A 22,263-nucleotide genomic window follows, 5' to 3' on the forward strand; every position below is an offset into this window, starting at 1 on the left:
AGAACTTACATTTTGGGCTCATCTAACTATTAAAAATTTCTGGCTTTTGGCATGCTTAAATATACTTATCTTGGTGATATGCCCAAACTGTGCCCCATTCTAATGTGGCTGCATTGTATCTAGTTATGTGCCTCATTTATCTCCTCCTTTATTTACTGCTTCTGTTTTCTCTTGCACACACACATGGTATAACTATATCTGTAACCAAAATAGCCATTTGCCCGTATTTCTGTGGCATTTGTGGAGGATGAGCTAATTCCCTCTTGGGAAATACCATTTTGATCCAGAGATATGAGGTAAATACAAAGAAGTGCAACATATTAAAATCAAGGGTGATTTTGAAAGAAACAGAATGATAATGTATGTTCAGTTAGATTGCAAATGGCACCAAATGAAAGGGATACTCCCTTGAAGCCTGCACGGAGTCACACACTGGCTGAGTATGTTGGAAAAGATTTTTGCACTGCTGTGAATGATCCACACAACTGTTAAGAAGAGCGTTTTTACTCCTGGGACTCATTCTGCTAAAACTGGTAATTGGAATGTAACTCAATTATGTGATAACAATTTCCTGAAGTAGTTCTGGAAATTCCATTCCCTTCATGACTTACACAGTTCAAAATGCAACAGGGAGGGAAAAATATCCAGGGATCTACTTAGTGACTACAGGCACCAGGCTGCAAGCTCCTTGCTGGAAATAACAGAATTCCTTTCAGGAATTGGGGGAGCAGATAAACTGAAGAGGAGGCAAGAGAAGATAAGAGTGGATAGAAATAAACTTAAAGGAACAGCAATGCTATGCAAGAGGCCTTGGTTCAAAGACTTGCTATCAGTCATTTGTTTTATGTTCTCTCTTAGAAGCTTCTGTTACGAAATTGAGCTGCCGTTACACTTTTCAACACACGGTGAGAGATTTGGCTTCGCTTCTCTCCAGAGCAAACAGAAGTAGATTTTTACACAGCCTCCTGGTCTGACATGCTCCTTGTGGGTCACTGTGTAGTTCACAAAGACCTTAAAAGGGAGCTGGGACAAATGGAGGGTGAAAAATAATAAAGAAAGAGGAAAAGTTACTTCCATTTTACTGGCTGGGGAACCAGGAACAGAGAGGTTGGCTGACTTTCTGGAGGCAGTTATCTAGAAAGGTTTGAAGAATTAGGATGCATAGGACTATAGGATGCTCCAGTTGCAGAGCAGTTAAAAGGGAGGACTCTGTAATGAAACACAGCAGTTGCAATTGCTAGATCCATCACTTAAATGAAATATTTTGCAGGAGGAAATGTGATCACTAAACATAAATTTTGGAATGTTAAACATTGCAGAACTTTTGGGAACAGGTATTTCAAGCTAAAAATGGAACGAGATCATTATCAGCTTCCAAGGTATAATACAGCCAGCCTTCTACTAAGTCTTCCCTTTTATCAGAGGAAGAATCATGCCAGAAATCCACTTACATATATATATAAAATATTCAAAACCATATGTTCTGTATGCTCTTGGCATCTTACCCTTTCAGACTCAAAAAAGGAGTATGGAGGAGGAGACTAAGTGTCTTAAAGACTTCTACACACTTGTAGTGGAACTGGTGACAGAACTATTATGTGTAGGACTTTCAGGCTAAGAAAAAGTGACTTTATCTTTAAAACCAAACAAGACCTGTCTGTAAAAGCCTGCAATACTCCTCTAGGTAGTTTAATATACAAATTTTTTACTTCTTCAGCTTGTTGTCAGTCAACGAGCGAAGTCTTTTGATTTGGCTTATTCTGCCTGTTCATGGCACAGTGCTTTTCATCATATTCCAGGACTGAATTATACCCTTACTTATTCTAACTGTTAATGCAGAATTGTGGTGTACACAGCTTCTTTTAATTATATTTTGTGGTTAATGATTTCCATAAAACTGTGACAAATTAGAGACCTAGAGAATGGGATTAAGAAATCCTTCTAATGTCAAACTTCCTTATCTGTGACTACATACACTGACACAGGTAGATGAAATTCAGGACTCCACAATCCTTGTTGCAATAACTGGTTCGCAGAATAGAGAATGTTCCAGTCATTCACTCATTCCAGTGTTATTTTCTGCAATAACATCTGCTAGATGCAGATTCACTTCTCCTGAAATTCTGTCAGAGGATGAAGAGAGCTTTAATTTACTAGTTGGTAACTTTGTCGCACTGCGCAAATGCCCATGTCAGATGTTAGTGTTAGATTTGGACTGTGGGTGTCCCTGTCAGTCAATAGGTGCATGTAAATTTTTGAAAACAAGTTTTGGCATTCTCCTATAACTAAGTACAGTACTATGCATAAAGTATTGCACTTCAAAGAACTATTTTTACCCTGTAATAGAAGCTGCAGGCTGTAGACTTTATCAACATACATAACAAACATGTTAGTATTACAAAAGGAAAGACTAATTATAGATTTATATTGTGGCAAATATATATGCTCTTTAAACATCTTCATTAGTAACATCATTCCCTCAGTGCACAGTTTTTTATTTTGTGGTATGCTCTTCTTTTACTTTTCAGCACTTCTTTGTGCAGAGAGATTTTTTTAAAATTTATACATAAGGAAGCAATACTTTTAGTGGCCTAGCTTGGGAGGTACATTAGTTTACAATAAAGAGATGCAAACCGATTATTCTTAAAAAATTCAGATATTTGGTCTGTACAAATATGGTAAGCCTCATTAAAAACTCTTGTCTTCTAGAAAGTATGTTGGCTGGCAATCTTGCAGATCAGCTTTAGCTGTGAATCACAGAATCACAGAATGTTAGGGATTGGAAGGGACCTCAAAAGATCATCTAGTCCAATCTCCCTGCTGGAGCAGGAACACCTGGATGAGGTTACACAGGAATGTGTCCAGGGGGGTTTTGAATGTCTCCAGAGAAGGAGACTCCACAACCTCCCTGGGCAGCCTGTTCCAGTGCTCTGGCACCCTCACTGTGAAGAAGTTACTTCTCATATTTAAGTGGAACCTCCTGTGTTCCGTTTTGTACCCATTGCTCCTTGTCCTGTCATTGGTTGTCACCGAGAAGAGCCTGGCTCCATCCTTGTGACACTCACCCTTTATATATTTATAAACATTAATGAGGTTACCCCTCAGTCTCCTCCAAGCTAAAGAGACCCAGCTCCCTCAGCCTTTCCTCATAAGGGGGATGCTCCACTCCCTTAATCATCTTGGTTGCCCTACGCTGGACCCTCTCCAGCAGTTCCCTGTCCTTCTTGAACTGAGGGGCCCAGAACGGGACACAATATTCCAGGTGTGGTCTCACCAGGGCAGAGTAGAGGGGAAGGAGGACCTCTCTTGACCTACTAACCACCCCGCTTCTAATACACCCCAGGATGCCATTGGCCTTCCTGGCCACAAGGGCACAGTGCTGGCTCATGGTCATCCTGCTGTCCACCAGGACCCCCAGGTCCCTTTCCCCTACACTGCTCTCCAACAGGTCGTTCCACAACTTATACTGGAACCTGGGGTTGTTCCTACCCAGATGTAAGACTCTACACTTTCCCTTGTTATATTTCATTAAATTTTTCCCTGACAAACTCTTAAGCCTGTCCAGGTCTTGCTGGATGGCAGCACAGCCTTCTGGCCAAGTTGTTGATGAATATATTGAATAGTACTGGTCCCAGTACCGACCCTTGAGGGACTCCACTAGATACAGGCCTCCAACTAGACTCTGTCCTATTGACCACAACTCTCTGGCTTCTTTCCTTCATCCAGTTCACAGTCCACCTCATTACCCGATCATCCAGACCCTTGTTCTCCTCTTAGTTATAATTTTTAGTGCTCAAGCTCTTAAACATTGAGAAAGACTAGAATATGGACATCATATTTTTACAATAGGTAATGTATCCTTGGACATGTCAATAAGGGCAGTTTAAGAGACTTTTCATTGAGGCTGCAGAGCCAGCTGCAGCTCTGGAGCAGCCCCACTCTCTGACTTTCTGTACAGAGTAAGGTATGTTCAGAATCTAGTGTTATTTAAATTAAAACAACTCAGCTACTGCTACTCTTTATTTGTCTCATACCAAGTTGTGTCAAGTTGCAGTGACAAGCTCAGAAAGAGCAATACCATGCTAAAATGGAGAATGATTCTATGTTCCCACTGGCTGGCTCATTGGGAAGAGATGGTTCCAGAGTCCAAATGCAGGAGAGGAGCAGAGCGGCACAGCTAACAGCCAAACTGGTTTTTGTACAAATGCGGCTTGGACTAATTAGTATGAAAAAGGACAAACTGCTTCATTTCATAGACAACACCACTAGCATTAGCTAGAGAGATTTTATTATGGGTCATTAATGTTTCTCTGTACTTACTTTTGAGCCATCAGAGTAAATGAAAGTTAATTACTACTTACAGATGAAGTTAAATAGTAGTTAGTGGGCTGACAGGAGTTCCTGCAGAAAGAGGTGCTTTATTGTTGAGTATTTTGTATAGCTAACAATTCTTTTGTCCTCTGAAACCACCCATGACTCAGATACAGTGCTGTTTACACAGTAAATATTCATGCAATACAGATACAACTACTCAAGGACATGTTAGCAAAACAGATATGTGCAAGGCAAAACCGGGCAGCTTCCCTGCCTCTAAACTTCAAACTTAATTCCTTCTACTTTGTAAAGAAGAGTTTCAAACTCAGGCCATGCTTTTGCACTCATACTTTACCCATTAATTATTTCAAACTATGTCCTTTCATACATTTTAAAATGTGAAAACAAAAGACATGTAACTCTAATACTCATATTTTTATTTATTTAACATGCAATGACTTTGAACTCAAAAGCACAAAGGGCCACAGTTTTATGGTCTGTTATTTTTAGAGGTGCTTTCATTAAAGATGTGATTTTTATACTTCAGTCATTTAGGGGTGTGTTTACTGACGCCTTTGGTGTTTCTTTGTAGTAGTTGCTACTGTGTTGATGAGACTATTAACTGATTGCAGCAGTAATCTATTCATTCACCCCATGGCTGCAGCCTGGGCTCAGTGTATTTGAACTTATGCATAAAGTTGCACAGGACTTACTTTGGTTTAAAATATGGCCTTTTCCAATTTAGATTAAGTCATTTTCTAATCAGTTTAGCTATAGATTATGATATATCAAAACAAGAATCTTTGGCAGCAGCTGAAAACTGAACACTTCTCTGTGTTTTCATGTACCATGTCGCCTTTACTTAGTCTATTTAGAGGAGAAGTGATTATGAATTGAAATAAACTTTATATATTTAACCAAAAGGTCCTTGGAGATGCTACTGAATATAACTGTTAGTTGTGGTTTATATGCCAAGCAGAAGTAAAGAGTGACTTGGTCACTGCTGAACATGTTCTGCTTACCACCTAAAGAACTGTTCCTATGCCTGGTAAAGCTCATAGGACTCAGCAGGTATTACAGCAGGTGAACATACATCCCTCATAGGGATGTATGATCAAAAAGGTTTGGAGACCACTGCACTTAAAAAGAAAGTTGTTTTCATTGTATTGCACAGTAATTCTTATGGTCTGATATGCATGAGGCCATATTTCAAAATATGATCTGTATGCAAACTCTTCTCTTGGAGCCATCAAAGTTCAAAGCAAGAAAGAAAACAAGTGTGCAGCCTGTTTTATCATCACTATTGTTTTGGGTACTTGTAGACAGAGTGCTCACCTCAAGCATCCCGTGGCATTGTAGAAGATATCAGGGTCAGGTAAAACACTTGACTTTGGATAATCTCGATCTGGCCAGCCAGAGTGAGGGATGAGAACAGCTTCAGTCAGCGTCTGCAGGGCTTCTCTAATCAACAGGTGCTTCAGCTGGTCATTGGAGGACAAATTCCACAACAAACCTGCAATATCCAAAATAAAATCAGAGTGGCAAAAAGACTCCCCCACAGTTTGAAAGACCTAATCTGAAACTCCTTGAAATGAATGAGTGAAGGAGCCTGCCTGGCACTTGATATTCTGATGAGGAGCAGAAGTGTGTGATAAGAGTTTATCAGACCTGGTCTGAGGACATGGAAATAGGGCAAAAAAAGGGGCACAATTATCCACGTAATTCAAGTCAGATCTCTACATAGTCAAACAACTGAGAAGTGCAGTTTTCCATGACTCTGCATGTGCCTTGCCCATCTGCAGCAATCATCTTATCCATTACCAAATAACACAAGCTTAATAGAGCTGACATTACGATTGCCAGTGATCATTCTTCACACTTCCAGGGAGTAATTAATCTCTTCTGGATGCCTGGCAGGACTAGTTGCACTTCCAAGTACCAAGTAAAAACCTATGAGTGGAAGAATAAACTTGCATGCAAAGGGGGTAGATGGGAGGTACTCAGGGGGCAATTACAGTTCTTTGGAAATCTGCTGGAAGACAGGAGATGTCCATTATCAAGTTTCTCTAACATTTAATAGTAAAATTCCTCATAGGAGGGAAAGCTGTTAATCACTGGCTGGCCATTCTTGTCCAGGAATTTGTCACTAAACAAATCATTAGGTTACCCGATACATCTTGTCTGCTCACTATCTCCAAACAGCAAAACAAATCTCAAATATAGTCTTCTATAATTAGCTTTGCTCATGTCCTATTCTAACAGATGTTTCAGTATTTAAAGGGTGGCTACAAAGAAGACAGAGACTCTTTTTTTTACAAGGAGTCACATGGTAGTGGGTACAAGTTACTCTTGGGGAATTTCTACTGGACACAAGAAGGAAATTTGTCATGATGAGAACAATCATCCATTGGAACAATCTCCCTTGGGAAGTGGTGGATTTCCCAACATTGGACACTTTTAAGTTTCATCTGAAGAGGGCACTGGGCCATCTTGTCTAGACTGTACTTTTGCCAAGAAAGGTTGGACCAGATGATCCTTGTGGGCCCTTCCAACCTGATATTCTATGATTCTATTAATTCCTTTTAAAGTACTATTTCCCTGGAAATAGACACGTATCTGCTTGTCACTACAAAGGCATTCATTGTTTCCCCAGCTTGCTGCTCTAAGTTTCACAGACCTCCTCCTCCAAACACTGGCAGATTATTAGTGAATGTTCCTTTCATCAGTTCACAACAACAAAAAAATGTTTCTTTTGTATCTCCTTACACTTTGAATTTAATTACAGCTATTGTGAGCAATAGTAAAATCAAAACAAAAGCCATCCAGAAGGAGTCTGTTCCTTCTTCTGGGATCAACTCTTCAGTCTCTGATTTAGGAGATAAAAAGAAGAATGTACTTTCCTAAAGGATAAGTAAGGCTTACAGGAAAATCAAACATGCATTGGTAAGGGAAGCAGGTTAAGACAGAATGGCACAAATGCAAGGGCACAAGGATAGTATATCATAATAAAAGGAACAAGTGTATTTTGGATTACAGACAGATACCTACAATAGAATTGTCAGAACAGTGTTTGAGATGTTGCTCACACTGTAAATTTTGCAACAAAATCCCTATCTTTACCCACAGGCACTATCTCACTGACTTCAGAAGGATTCTCTCAGTGGTATTCTGGGTGTGAATGAATTTATTCACAGTCAAAAATGTCTGTATGAGTAGGCTATTCCCTCACAGCTATGCTATAATGTGTTCATAGAGGCATAGTTTGCTCTTAGATGGTTATTTGGGAAAGGGGTGGGGTCTCCTTTTAAATTTATATTTCTTTTGATGACAGTTCTGTTTATGCTGTAATCTCCCCTGTGAGAAAAAATTTCTTTCATTTCTTAGATTTATGCTGCATGATAAGAAGATCAAGAGGTTAGATACTCCCTCGAAGTTCATCTGACTTACCTTCAAAAGCTAATATTTATTTTTTTTTTTCCACTCCATAGGCATTTTACTTTCTATTCCTCCATATGCTCTCCAAATACTACGAAATGCCATTCTTGTATTGGCTCCTGCATTGTCTCCAAGTCACATCCTCTCCTACTATTCCACGAGTAACCTCATTGCTTCACTAAGAGATTTGCGAGAAGTTTGTTTGTATGTCAAACAATGATAGAGCCTATGGTTCCTTTTCTTGTATCAATGATTTTATGAAGCTAGCAAATCCAGCCAATGTGACCTTCAGGAGGTCTCACTCCCCATAAGAAGAAGTGGTATAAGCACAGAAATTACACGGAGAAACCAGGCAGCTATTTTCTGCACGTGGGCATTAGGTAAACTGGTTCACAGCAGCTTTCAAACAACTGTCATAAGCACAAAGCCACTTTGGTGGGGGATTTTCTGTGTTTGCTTGGGATGCACAGACTATGAGGCAGGACACAGCACTTGCTATAATCATCATTTGTCTCCATACACTTAGTTGCTTTCAGGCTTTTAATGGGAGGATACAAGGCACACTGCATGACTGTGCTCAGATTGTGTACCTCAGCCTAGGTCTTGGCCTGCATCTGCACTTCTGATGTGCCTATGGGAGCATCTACAAAGGGATGAGCAGGTTCTATGTGTAATGAAATCAAAACAAGTGAGTTACATTTTTGCTCCTGATCCTTACTTTCCTGTTACTGGCTTTTTAGTTCCTTTTGCACAGTAAGAGAGAAAGTGGAGGGAGGACCAGAACAACAGGTCAGAAGAAAACACAAGCCATCAAAATATTATTTGAGAATATGAGATATGGTATGGCTTAATGTTAGGCAAGCATTTATCTGTATTAACATTGCGGTACTAAAAAGCTAGTGACCTTAAAGATAAGCTTCTAAGGTTGAGATGTACTTATCGCATGTGCACAAGTATCAGATCATATTTCTGACAGGTAATGAAGAATGGTATGAGAGAATCTCTGTGTCTTAGAGTTTTAACTTCCTTCTCTCCAACAACTTCCTTATCTTTGTGTATTTTTGTCAGGTGGAGTGCTTTGGTACCATGCTTCCTACACAGCAGTAGAAACAAAAAGCTTTCCTCTGCTAAGCTTAGACATCTTTATTAATGAGTATCACATGCTTTTGACCCTTGGCCAGGAGTCTTTCACCAGAGTTCAGTGTGGTATTATCAGCTATCAAGATTATTTTACTAATCACTTATGGGAGGAGACATCCAGTTAATTATCATATCACACATTTGGAAGTCTATAATTTACAGTTAAAGTAGGCAAGTAATAACTATAATGTGGAAAGAGAGATGGGCTTCTCATGCAGACCAAGTGGAAACCCAAAGGTTCTACACTAACATTTTAGTAGAAAGGCACTCAGAGGTTTGCATTGTGCTTGGAAAACTTTATATATTGCAGCCCTTCTTGGGCTACGTAGTCAATCTGTACAGAACAGTAAATCCAGTGTTTCCTAGATATCACTGTATATGTCAAGCTCATCATGAAGCACTGACCTTTGTAAGCATATGCTTAACAGTGACTGTCTACCTCCTGTCTGCAGCCCGCTTCTCACCTGCCTTTGAAGTGTGGGCTGGGAAAGAAAGTGGCTGGAAGCAAAGTCAATATTCTTATAAAAATTCATTCAGTCAGGCTGCCTTTCCTAAGTAATGGCAAAAAATATGTCCTAGTGTGATTTTCACCAAGAGACCTAGTGTATTTCCTAGTAACTGCACATTTGGTCTTGAACAAAATGAGAAATACTTCTCCTTTCCTATTTTCTTAAAGCCAGCCCCTGCAGCTGATAGTACATAATAATATTTCGGTTTTTGTAAACTACAACATCCTGCCCAATATTGCTTAAATATTTTGTTGGTGTCTTGTATGTTTTCTGAGTGAATATTCATGTTCAATGACAGCAGTAATTGCAGAAAGAAGGTGCCACTTCACCCGTTCTCACACTGATAAAAGATGGTAGTATTCACAATACCTGTATGAGTTACCCTGCACAAACAATCAAGGCTCTTCTCAGAAATTATGAAGCTGCCAGCAAGAAAAAAGCATTAGCTTTCTGGCCACTGTGCCACCATTTTCACTGCTTCCCTCAACTGGTGCGTAATAACACCGAGAGACAACACACTCCGCAATTAGTCACCAAGTGACCCAATTCTTCATCTGATGAATGTGAAAAACTTTAAAATATTTCAATCTTGCAGAACTGTAGAACTGAGCCAAAAGAGCCAACAATACAAAGCTTTGTTCTCCAGCTTAGGGAGCACAGAATTTCAAATACTTAAAAGAATGCAGGATTACAGAAGGTCTCAACACGCCTTTGCTTCAAGGCAGGGCTGCTTGACACCTTCTGTATCTTTTGAAGCACTGTTATTTTAATAACTTGTGTTCCTGGCATCTTTAAAGATCACTTGAAATAAATCCCCATTCACTTATTCCTGGTTTTCTTCCATTTATAAAATATAAACCTGCTTTCCCTGAATGTGGGTCACAAGCAGTGGACTCCTTAGAGATGCACTACGGTCAAACAGGAGTGCAGGGATGAAGTGGTGGACATTTCTTAACTGGCTGCTGCAAAGCCAACAATCCAGTAACCACAGGTTTCTTTGTGAGCAATGGTGGACATTTCCTTCCACCATTCCTTCTGCTACAGTGATGTACAACAAGAGATGCAATATGGGGTTTCTGATCCAAAGGACTCTTCCTTCAAAATTGCAATGGGACCTGCTTATTTTTAACAGTTCCTTCTCAAGGACATTGGAAATAAAAGCATGAGAACATAAGCCCTGCAAAGACTGAATCCAAAATGCAGGTACCTTCACTGATGTTACCATATGATCTTTACAGTCAAATGGATACCTGCAAAAATTCACTCCCCTGCACACAGAAAGGGAGCAAACTGTTTTTGTGGCAGGATTTTCTGCTTGTCACAGATCTGAGAACACAGACTCAGGTGTAAACAGCAAAAAGTGAGAGAGGTCAGAGTAGAAATTTGGGTTGGTAGGGTTTGTGGGGAGTAGGATACCCACTTTCTGTCCAGAGTGCCTGACAGTTCTGGGGGCTAGTTTTCAAGAAGGAGCTCCCAGTATGCATTGGCAGCATAATGTCAGAAAGTGAGGGCTGAGCAGCTGTCTAAATAGCGGGCATTAATTATGATCCCAGGCACCTCTGGGACTGCTCTGATCACTGCTCACCAAAATGTTCCCACAGAATTTGCTGTTGCAAATATGTATGTATATATATATATTATCTAGCCTCACTTTCTTTTCTGGAATATCTAGAACTTTAAGCTTCCTGAAAATGAAGAGACTCATGTAATTTCTGAAGAAGCTTTAAGAGGGGAAGTTGTAGTTCTTAGTCTCATCTTACTGTCTTAAAAACTGGTCTTGAGTTCAGACCTTGGAATCTCACCATAATGGAAGAGCTTAGAATAGGTGGCAGTGCTCTTGTATTTAGTCAGTAAATATTGACCTAGGTAAACAATCATGTACCTCACAGGGAAAGCTTGTGAATTACTTAATGCACTTCATGCTTGACTGCAAAGAAAATGCTACCTGTGATTTGCTTTTTAGTCTCCACATCCCTGGTTTGTCGGAGCAGGCGGAGCAAGAGTGGGATCCCTTTCTGCTCTGACACTTCCAGTTTGTTGTCATTGTCCTCAAACACCAAGTTTCTCAGAGCACCACATGCTGCCCGCTGAATGTCCTCATTCTGAATGTCAAGAAGCTGTAAAAGTTTGGGGATACCACCGAGTGAGAAAACCTGTAAGGAAAACAAAACACAGCAGAAAATAGTTAGATACTGTAAATGACAAATTTCACCCTACCCCCAGCAAATCTTTGAATAGTCATAGGGACTTTTTTCGTTTGCTCCTATTTGAAAGACTTGAAGCACAGATCATTAATCATTTGGACATGACTGTTAACTTCAGGGCTTTCATATGAGTCACAGTTAAAATCCACAACTAAGGGAGGCATCATATTTTAATAATTAATGTAAGAAAATGAAACTAAATCTCTTCCAGCTGTGCTGCAGATTTGTCCTCTCTGACAAGACATTTAATTGCACTGTATTTTAGCTTCCATGTTGGTGAAATGGATATCTGAGATTTAACTCTGGAACATTTATAAACTGCTTTCAGATTTCTGAATGTAAAGTGTTCCCAATATGCCAAGTTTGCTTTTTTCCTCAGCAGCTAGCCTGACAGAAAGACAATATTTTTCTCTGTTATCTTTTGTTTCCATATTGAAAATGTATTAAATGATAACACATTTTACTTAGTACTTCTTATCTGTGACATACTGAGAAAAAAATAGGAAACCAGTGAACTTCAAAATGTAGACCACTAAACATTGTAAGCTAGTTAACTACTGGACCACCTATGTTTAACAAAGACTACTTTTCAGCATCTGATTCTTTAGAAAATGAGGTTTTGGCCCCCAATGAAGAATGTAGAAGATGTTATTTTACAGGAGCTGTATGGAACCAAAGAGTTTCCCTGCCCTACATGTTGTGGCAAAAGATGAATCTGGTATATGATGTGGCATATACAAGCCTTGGCTCATTTAGAAATGAGTTTACTGGGGATAATCCTTTACATTCATGTACAATTCGGAATGGTTTCCTCCAGCATCTCAAAATGCCATATGGTTTTGTGGACAAACTCATCCTTGTGTAGAATCAACCGTATGTGAAAGGCTTAGAAATCTGATACAACTGTTTTGAGAAGTCTAGAGTTTAATGATAGAAAGAATTCAATATGACCGACAGGTGCTGGCAACATGAAGAAATGAAATGCAACAAAACCTTTTTCCCTTCCTGCCCTGGCAAACTACACTGCCTGCTTTTCTTTTGATTCTGTTGCACAAAAGACACAGTTTCTTGCTGCTGCACTGCTGACCTTATTCTCCCTGGTTCAACACTCATTTATCTGCTAACAGAAGGAAATACAGAAATATATATCTTGAGGTAAGTGGAGCACAGAACATGACCAAGGTGAATTGACCTATTTTATTACAGTAGATAAGCCCTTTTGACACCAATACTGTTTGTTTTTTACAAACATTTATGCAGACTTTCTGTTGGTAATTTTAAATGATTTACAACTTGTAAAAGAAGTGGTGTTATTTTGACCTAATGTACAGGGCAGGATATAAAAAAAGCTAATAATTGGTCTGTCTACATTTTTGTTGGTAGACAAAATTCAGCAAAAAAAGCCACTAGACCCACAGATTATCAAGTATCGGAGAATAAAGCACTGGGAGAGAGAGAAAATGAATGCAGGCTGAAAAGCTAAAAAGGGCAAACAAGAAAATGCCAATTTGAACAAGTCTGATGGGCACCAAACAGAAGAATTCGGTTAGGATAGGTAGGATAGACAGGAAAACAGAAGAAGGCTGAGGCTGACTACTCTAATTTGAACTCTTCTAACTCATCCACTTGTTTTTAAGGGAAGGTGCCTGAGAGAGGTTTGAATAATAAACCACCTTCAAACACTCATTTCTGAAGCTCCGTCCTCAAACTGAAGTTAAGGCTGCTAATTGTACTGGTATCTTTTTCTAAAACAGACTTTGATCTACTGCGAAGCAAGTTAAAACTACCAAAGGACTGAGTGATATTTGGCTGTCACTGACCTGGACTGCATATACATGGATATGGAGTTAAGGCTGAGATTATGTATTAATAATACCAAGCAAATTATGAAACAGAGCAGGCGTAGAAAATTTTTGGAAGAGGTTGAAGTAAACAACCACCTTCCACATTAATGCACAGCACTTTTCAGCAAGGGAGCCATAATTGTGTCTGATAGCGGAATTAAAAAAAAAAAAAAAAGGAAAAAGAAAATATTTTTCATATACCCTTTCAAAAAAACTTGTAAGAGACTTAACAAATCTCTTATAAGAGACTTAACAAATTTGGTTAATCCGAACAATGTATTAATGCAATTGTGCTCTCCCAGCAAGCCCTTACTGGTTTTGCTAATCCATACACTGTATTAATGCACTCATGCAGCCCTAGAAAGCCCTGAAGCTTGGATAACTCTGCACTGGACTCCCAGAGTTTAATTTTCTGGGATATTTCTGTACCAATGGTGTAAGCATGTCAGTCAAAAATGAGAGACGGGAGCAATTATACTCACAAAAAGTTCAGATGCCATGACTTACTCATAAGGAATGAAAGAACTACGTTTATTTAGACTGGAAAAGGGCAGACTAAGTAGGTAAAGACTTGGCAGCCTTAACACACATGAAAATCCATTATGAAAGGGATGGAAAAAAAAAAAGACAATTTTCTCCATATCCATCAAGACAGGATAGAAACTAATCAACTCAATTTGCATAAGGGGGATTTAAGTTATACTTTCGGATTAACTGATAAGAGTAGTAAAGCTCCTTCATTGCAGGAGCTTCTGGGATCTTAAACCATGGGATTTTTTAAAAGTTGTTCATAAACATCTGCAATTACAGATGGCTTCTTGGGTGAATTCTTACTCTACATTTCTATGTCTCCTATCACAAAACGCTAAAGACCAAATTTTTGCCAGAGCAGACTAATGTAATTCCATGGATTTAGAAGGATCTGCAGCAAAAACCATTAGCATATTTTAGGGAAAATATTCAACATCAGTATCCTACAATATCCTACAAGGTTTCTTGGAGTGGTTTTTTTTGTTTTGTTTTTCCCATGCTGGCACACAGTGCCATACAGTATAGAAAGCTATTTGCCCGACCTGATTGTAACTGGCATAAAAATAATTACTTACTTTTCTTCTGGCATCTGCTTTCTGGAAGCACTCATGCTGTATGAAAGTTACTGCAGCAAGAATCCTAGGTGTGGACTGTGTCTTTTCACTCTTCAGTATGCTCACTGCACGCTCCAGAGTCATCTCCCCCTCTGGGCTCCTTAAAAGTACAGACAGAGGAAATATAATGAAGTAAGACTGCACAAAAATCATCCTTTAATATGTGAAATTGTTTGTAGTACTAGGATTTTTGTACTTTTCAAGTAACTTTAACTTTTCTTAGAAAGTTATTCCCTTTCCAGTATCAGAAAACATTATAAAGTCTTTAAGTGATACTAATATTATGGGGGAAATAAAAAATGGAAGTGTTGCAACAATGAGAGGTGCTGGACAAAGCAAGTCATGCTTCAAATTATAGAAACAAAATGGAAACATCACTGGATGAAGGACTGAGATCCGAAAAAGGCCACAACCAAATCAGAGTATCTTTTACTGATCATGAAGATACCTCTATGTTTTCCTCAGTAATGAGATTATTGCTTTTTTATATTTCTTTTCATACCTTCCTTCAGTTTTTCAATTCCCAGACAACAAATTTGAGGGCTCAGTACCTGCATTTTTCAAGCTTATAAAAGTTGTTTTATTTTGAAATAGATAGGTAAAGCCTTTTTTTTTTCAGATGGGACAAAATAAAACCACTACTCATTAAGTCAAGTATGTACATTGCCTATAGTAGAGTTCAAATTATGTGTGGCCATTTTCCTCCCAACCTCCAGCCTTTTTGTTTGAATGATAATTGTGTTAAACAACAATATAAAAAACTGGAAAGATTGTTCACAGACCCATTTTTTCACCAGTAAACAGAACGTAAAACAATTCATGGCACAATCAGGTGCATTAGGTCTGGGACAAGTGGTTATGTTCCCCAGCCTTTTTATTTACTTTTTGTTTCAAATAGTCTCCACCTATATAAGAAAAAAGAACAAAAGGCGGGGGGTGCGGGCAGGGAGAAGTGGGCAAAAGCACGAGTGTTCTATTTTTTTGTTTGTTTGTTTAAATCAAATAATTTTGTAGAATCAGATCCCAGGCTGGCCAGACAGGGATGAAAGGGCAGTCTGTGAACCACAGTGAAACAGGTAGTCATTGGCAACAACTCCATATTTCAGAGCTACCAGAATCAGAGTGGTTTACTTGGTAATCATTTCAGTAAATGCATCTAAAATGAGAAACTGTGACACAATAACCTTTCATGTTAAAATAGGTGCCTGGGAAATAAATTGACTTAAATTGAAATTTTGATTTTTTTTCTTTTAACTAAGCAGAAATATTAAATAATAAACAATGTTCAGAAAAGTGAAAAATGAAGGGTTTTGATGCTGTGAAAAGAAACATTTCTAAAGCACGTTTGTGGACTGCACCAGGACTCACTCTGTTCTTCAGCTCTGAGACTTTCTCAATAATGGACTGGCAGAAGCAAAAGAGCCTGGAAGTCCAGGCTTGCCCAGAATGGGCTGCAGAGAAGCAAGGTAGACAAGCCAGACAGAAATCTGGCAGATTTCTCACATGAATTCTTGCTACAAATGCATTGAAATCCACCTATTTTCCCCAAAATATTTTATGATGAACTCATGAGCTCTGAGACAAAAATGGATTTTGTTGGAATTTCTCCTGCCAGTGACACTGTAAATCAACATCTGCTGCTTACTTGGGCTAAGGCAAAATACAATTAGTATGGCTGCAAGGACAGCAAAGAAATGAAGAACAATTTTAATGCACCTGTTGCAAATGAAATGATTCTCCTGTACCCTGAGGTTTCCACCTGCCTTTATATTTCCCTTTGGTATAAATCATGTTATTTCTTGTCTTCTGCTCTGAGTTAGCGTTTTGAACAAATATGTTGCATCTGTATGTGGTGAGGCATGGTTGTGCAAGACAAAGATGAAATGAAGTGGACAGTGTGTTGAGGGTGTCAAAGTTAAATCAAAAGTGAAATCAGACAGAACTACAGTTAATAACGCTAGTGCCCTGGGCTCTGGTCTGGCAATGCTTACAGCTTCCAGATTTTCAGAGGTTACTTCAGCTTGGATTTAAAATAAAGTAGCTACTAAGTTACTCAAAGTTGCAAGTCCTATGTACTGATCAGAAACTTAAAGATATTGAACAATGAGTACTGGAAAAAAAGCCTGATCATATTTCTTCTTACTCTGTTCTAAGCGGAGCAGAAAAACAGGCTTTTCATGCTTGGGTTTTAGTCAGGTTTCTTAAATCAACAAGGGGTTTGTGAGCATATTATATATTTCACCGCAATAGGTATGTCACTGCAATAACTTTGGAGTCCTTTGACCAAATTCAGTCGCCTTCTACACAGTGGCAGACATCTCCAATGTATTAAATTGTGAATCATTTCAGTGACTAACAGCAGAGAAAGACTCTATCCATGCACTTTCCAAGCTCAACATTGCTGCATGAGCTGATGGCTCATGGGGCACCAAAGAATCTATGTGGGAACTCAGCCTCAGGATGCCCAGTGTAGTAAAGGTCCATCAGCAGCCACTGCCAGACTGAAATAAACACCTGTACAGCTTCAAATCACATTTCTAAGTGCTGGGTATGCAGATCTGCCCACCAGACCGCAGAGTTATCCCTTCACAGCTGATACTCCTTCATGGGGAGTAGTCAAAATCTTTTCTCCTTTTGTGCGTTGCCATTCTAGGATTGCTCCTCATGGGATAAAAAGAACACTCACACTTTATCTGACACTAATAGAGGATGCAATATAACCTTTGACACTCAACGCTATTCATAAAGTTGCAGCGCCATAACTCTTGTCAAAATAGAATTTGGTGCAAAGGCTCCATCCTACCCCCAAAACATTTACAGGTAAACTTAACAGTCATGTGACTGACTAGCATGCGTAATGAGCATGCGTAATGAGCACGCAAACAAATACACATTCAGGCAATGGTTGTTAAACACAACAATGATTAGACAAGTTCTGACTTCACCTTAATTGCCAGAATATAACATTTTTGAGATATATAGACTGTGGTGTCTAATCATTTTGTGATAGTTCTCAGCACATTTAGAAGTCAGATTCTGTAAGCAGCTGTTTCTCAAGACAGCTTTAGGTTGAATATCTCTCTTTCCTAAGCCCTTGATACAATTCTTCACTTCTTCACTTTACTGGAAGATACAGAGATAACATCTTTATACTTTGATTTTTCTGTTTTGATTTCATAGCACAAACTAATTCTTCTACAGAAAGTTTGAAAATGCTTTTATATACATTTCAAATACTATACATAGCTAGCCCACTATTTCTCTTTAACCTTACATCACTATTTTACATCCTCTTAATTACCCTTGGAAAGATCCAAATTGTGTTTTCCATAAAAAAGTTCAAATTTCTGGAAAAATCCAATTACTCAGAAAATGGGTTTATCTTGTTTTCTCCCTTCCACTACTAAGGGAGCAACATGTAAGGGAACAATATATCAGATAATGCAACTTCAATATCAAAGAGAATGGGAAATGACAACAATGTGAAAGTCTCTACTAACATCTTAAACTGAGAAGTCTTGCCAGAAGATTGTACTACTGGTGGAATGATGGACTCAAGTGAAATTTCTCTGATTTGACAGCAGTGTATACCCCAAAGTAAAATACAGTCTATTATCTTTTAAGTACTTAATTCTACATTAAACTGTGTAGTAACTAGACATGGATCAACCAGAATGTACTACAAACAAAACAGGACTTCGGCATCAAGCCCTTCTGGTGGCAAGAATTGCAAGTGCAGTTGTTAAAACTGTCTTTTAGATGTCTGAAAACAGTAGAAATGTATGTTGATAACATACACATATTAGTACACAAGCATAGGTAACAAATACTGACTTCGATCAGCTAAAATTGCTATAGTTTCTTCCTCATCATTTAAGAATCAAGTGGTGCAAATCTCTTGTGGAATTTTATCTTACATGCTGTTTTTTACCATCCTCTTCACCAATATATTTTACAGAGACTTTTAAAAAGTCTCTCCAAAAGCACTCCCCCAAAAACCTAGCTATAAAACTAAAGTAGAACCTAGGATATTTGAAAATCTAAACAAGATATTTACAAGTAAATTAAATAGTCAGAAGTACTGAGATAAATGAAATCTGTAAACATCTGCAAAAGGAACTTTAGAAGCTTTCACAGCACTTCCAATTGTTTTCCTCTGTAATTTCCAGCAAGAGCTGAGCTTAAAAAAGGCATCTAAGGAATTTAACTGTCAAAAAGATTTCCATTGGGTCACAAATTTTCCACCTGGAGTTCAGCATGGTCTCAGCAAGCCACTTGTACAATTACTGCAGATAGATGTTTATATCTGCAGGTATGAAAAACACTTCAGTTGATGTTTGTGCAGGCAGACAACCAGACTCCAGAGGCTGCACCTGCAAAAGTAGATCCAAAATTGCTCCTACACAAATTTAAATACCAAAATTGCTCATTGTGGCTCAGAAACGCATGCAAGACTGCACTTGAAGTTAAGTAAATGATCACGTCAAGGGATATCTCTGCCTGTTTGCAAATTGTCTTACTGAAAAACAAAGTCCTCCCAGGTACCTGTTTTCAACATCACTTCTCCCAAGCTGTTGTGAGCTCTCAGCTGTGTTTTTCTGGACTTACTTGCTGTAAAGACTGAATAAGAGTCACATAATTAATACTGAATCTCTTAACTCCTGCATCACCTGGAGGTGAAAATTTCAGTTCAGATCAGATGTGGGCACAATATGTTTGTAGATCTAATCACAACACACAACATGTAGAAAAATGAACTTAACAGCTACACAGTTACAGAAAAAGAGACATTTCTTAATAACACTATTATAAATCACACCATGATTAATTTACATAAGAAACCTTGGGATCCTGTTTGGGTTATGAAACAACAGAAACCACAGAAAGCAGTGCAACTAACCACCTCCTGTTTACCAAGTGGTTTGTTCTATCCATTGAACCTTAAGAGCTCTGGAAATATTCTGAATTATTCTATAACGAAGGAAAAACTTCACTCCTGAGGGGAATTTCAGAACTGATAAATTTTCTCCTTTGAAAATGAAATTGATTTTAAACATTCAGAAATCTTCTCGGGAAGGGAATTTCAAGGGGGAAAAAAAAAGTAATTTTGAGAAAGTTTTCCAATACATCACTGTGTATTGTGTCTTAGGTTGTCAATTACTCACTGACTACTTCATGTATCCTTATAAAATTGATTAACTCTTGGCAAAAGGGGTCCCAAACCTGAGCAGGAGGTGTGGACCCTGCAATATGTACATATGCATACATTTTTTCTCCTTTTCCTCTTTTGTACTGGCAGTGGATTTTTAAAAGCAAATCTACTTTCTGCATCCTCTGAACTGACATTTCATACATTGTGTTGTCTGCTGAACCATAAGCTGTCAGTTTACTTTCTCTTTTTAAACAAACAGGTTCCTTTCAGCTGTGACACCCCAGAACCAAAGCGGGTCCTGCATTGTGCTTACCCTAGCTGAGATCCGTTGATGGTGACTTGTTCACTCTGCAGGAAACCATTTCTCCCAGCTGCTGCCATAGCAGCTGTCAATGGCATCCTCTTCCCATCTGTTTCTGCAGTGACACTGGTTATTACTGAAGCTGGCTGGGAAGCTTGCCTCCTGAGCTGTGTGTTTCTGGAAGCGGTTTGGTACCAGCTGGACCTTAAAGATTGCCTGTTCTGAGACCCCAAATGGGAAGCAACTGGTGATCTCACTTGTCCCATTGCACTGCCCGAGGTCAGGTAGTTCTCTTTCTCCAAAAGGTTGGTCATACTGCGACTGTTGCCTGCTTGATGGTACAGAGGTACAGTGGGGCTGGGGTAGACACCATCAAGGATGGCATCATTAGTAGCCCCCATGTGGGAAAGTCTCTTATAAGAGCGTCCCCTGTTCACTGAATCACGAAGAGTGTAACCAACAATCTCAGACCGAGCATATCTTGGTGGGACAGTCCCGATGGATCTCCCGCTATCTCCGTGCCTCATGGAGAATCCAGTTGAAAACCCTCCGTCATAGTGAAAATCATTAAACACATTTGCCAATCTTTCAGGACCTCGCTGGGGTGAAACCTCTAGTCTCTTCAGAGGCTGCCTTTGTGCTCTTTCTTCCATTGTCTTGTAAGTAGCCCTCATTCCCCAGCCATTTGTGTAAGAGGATGGTGAGGCCACCTGTTCAAGGGTGCATAAAAGAACAGGAGTCACAGTAAGATCACAGCATTTAGGGTTAATAGCAAAGAAACCAAACAAAAAAAAAAAAGGCAAAGGTAAATATTCTAAGATCTGCTATCAGAATCGGAAAACAAAATATAAACATCACTAAAATTGTGTATTAAATGAGATTCTGTGACACTTCTTTGTATCTGCCTAATGACAGCAGGAAGAAGTACAGTCTAAATATTAGGAGACAAAGTCTAAGTGTGTAGTTTCCTGCCATTAACTCAAAATAGGTGTGTAAGTCAATTATGCCTGGTAGTGAACAGTCTGCTTAATAATGGGGATTCTAGTTTTAGTTTGAAACTCCTTGGGGATCTGCTACTAAAATTAAGTTCAAAGCAGATATTAAACTATTATAGGAAAGTGTCTGCATATTGCTATTAACCTTATTAATAAAAGGTTATTTAGCCCTCCTGTTCACTTTGTGGTATGATTTAGTAAGAAGAGATAGTCCCTTCCCTGTTTGTCTAGTCTCTTAAATCTGAAGATTATATAACATTCCAAGGAAACCAAAGTGACCATTTTAATGGTTTCCCTAATTCTACTGTTACAATTTAAGATGATTTTTCTTTTCCTGTCCCTAATGGGCATGGACATTAGTGGATCATCATCCTGTTCTATAAGTTTCTCTTTTCTGAACTCAACAAACCCGCCTCCTTCAACATTTCTTTGTAAGATGTGTCTTCAAGATTCTTACTGTTCAGGTGCCATCTGGGGCTTTCCAATTTTTCTACCTTTTTCTTACGCTTTAAACTGGACATCATACTCTATTCAAGACCTTCCAGAACTGAATCAACTTGGGAGACTATCTGGCTTTGAAATAAAGGAGTCATGGCCTGATTTTTTAAAAAATCAGTAAGCATAGTGCCATCCAACCATAAATCAAAGCCCCGTATATTCTATTTCCATGTTATATTGAAGTTTTATAATATTAGAAGCATTTTTTAAGGTAAACTGAGAAGCTTATACAAGATATTAATTGAAGGGACAGTGCTTAGCAGATAGGGGCCAGACTGACATCCCTTAATTTCATTGTTGAGGAATTACTGAGGGTGAATATCAACTCACAAAAGGAGTAAATGCTGTTGAATCTAGTAGGGGGGGAGGCAAGGATCATTGGATCTATCTGTTTGTTTTACAGAAGCTATGCAAGGATATATTTATCTTTTGTTTGGGGACAATGAGATTAATGCTTTTGTGAAATACTAGATCTTGTGGCATTTTCTGGTTTTCACATGGGACAAATCATCTTTCTCACTCTTCTTTTTTTTTTTTTTTTTTTTCCCCTGCCTGGAAAACTGCAGTATTTTCTTGTGATTCCTATATCATCTCCAGTTTTCCTCTTGTTGGTCTATTCTAGAAAGAAGAGTTTCACATAAAATATTATGGACTGGATGACAGGTGAGAACAGAGGATAAGAGGACAGAGAAGGAAGTGTATTCATGTAAATGATTCTAACTCTAC

At 38.8% G+C, this 22,263-nt stretch overlaps 1 protein-coding gene across 1 annotated transcript in view; it reads right to left on the bottom strand.

Moving 5' to 3' along the window:
* Nucleotides 1-22,263, bottom strand: part of PKP2 (plakophilin 2) — a 41,672-nt gene that overhangs the window by 10,766 nt on the left and 8,643 nt on the right. The window contains exons 3-6 of the mRNA XM_082052557.1: nucleotides 20,057-20,754; nucleotides 14,553-14,691; nucleotides 11,344-11,551; nucleotides 5,650-5,827 (exon numbers count right to left, since the gene is read on the bottom strand). Coding sequence (XP_081908683.1) covers nucleotides 5,650-5,827; nucleotides 11,344-11,551; nucleotides 14,553-14,691; nucleotides 20,057-20,754 — 1,223 coding nt within the window. The remainder of the gene's footprint in view (nucleotides 1-5,649; nucleotides 5,828-11,343; nucleotides 11,552-14,552; nucleotides 14,692-20,056; nucleotides 20,755-22,263) is intronic.

The sequence above is a fragment of the Streptopelia decaocto genome (assembly GCF_964273445.1).
Source record: "Streptopelia decaocto genome assembly, chromosome: 1".
NCBI lineage: Eukaryota > Metazoa > Chordata > Aves > Columbiformes > Columbidae > Streptopelia > Streptopelia decaocto.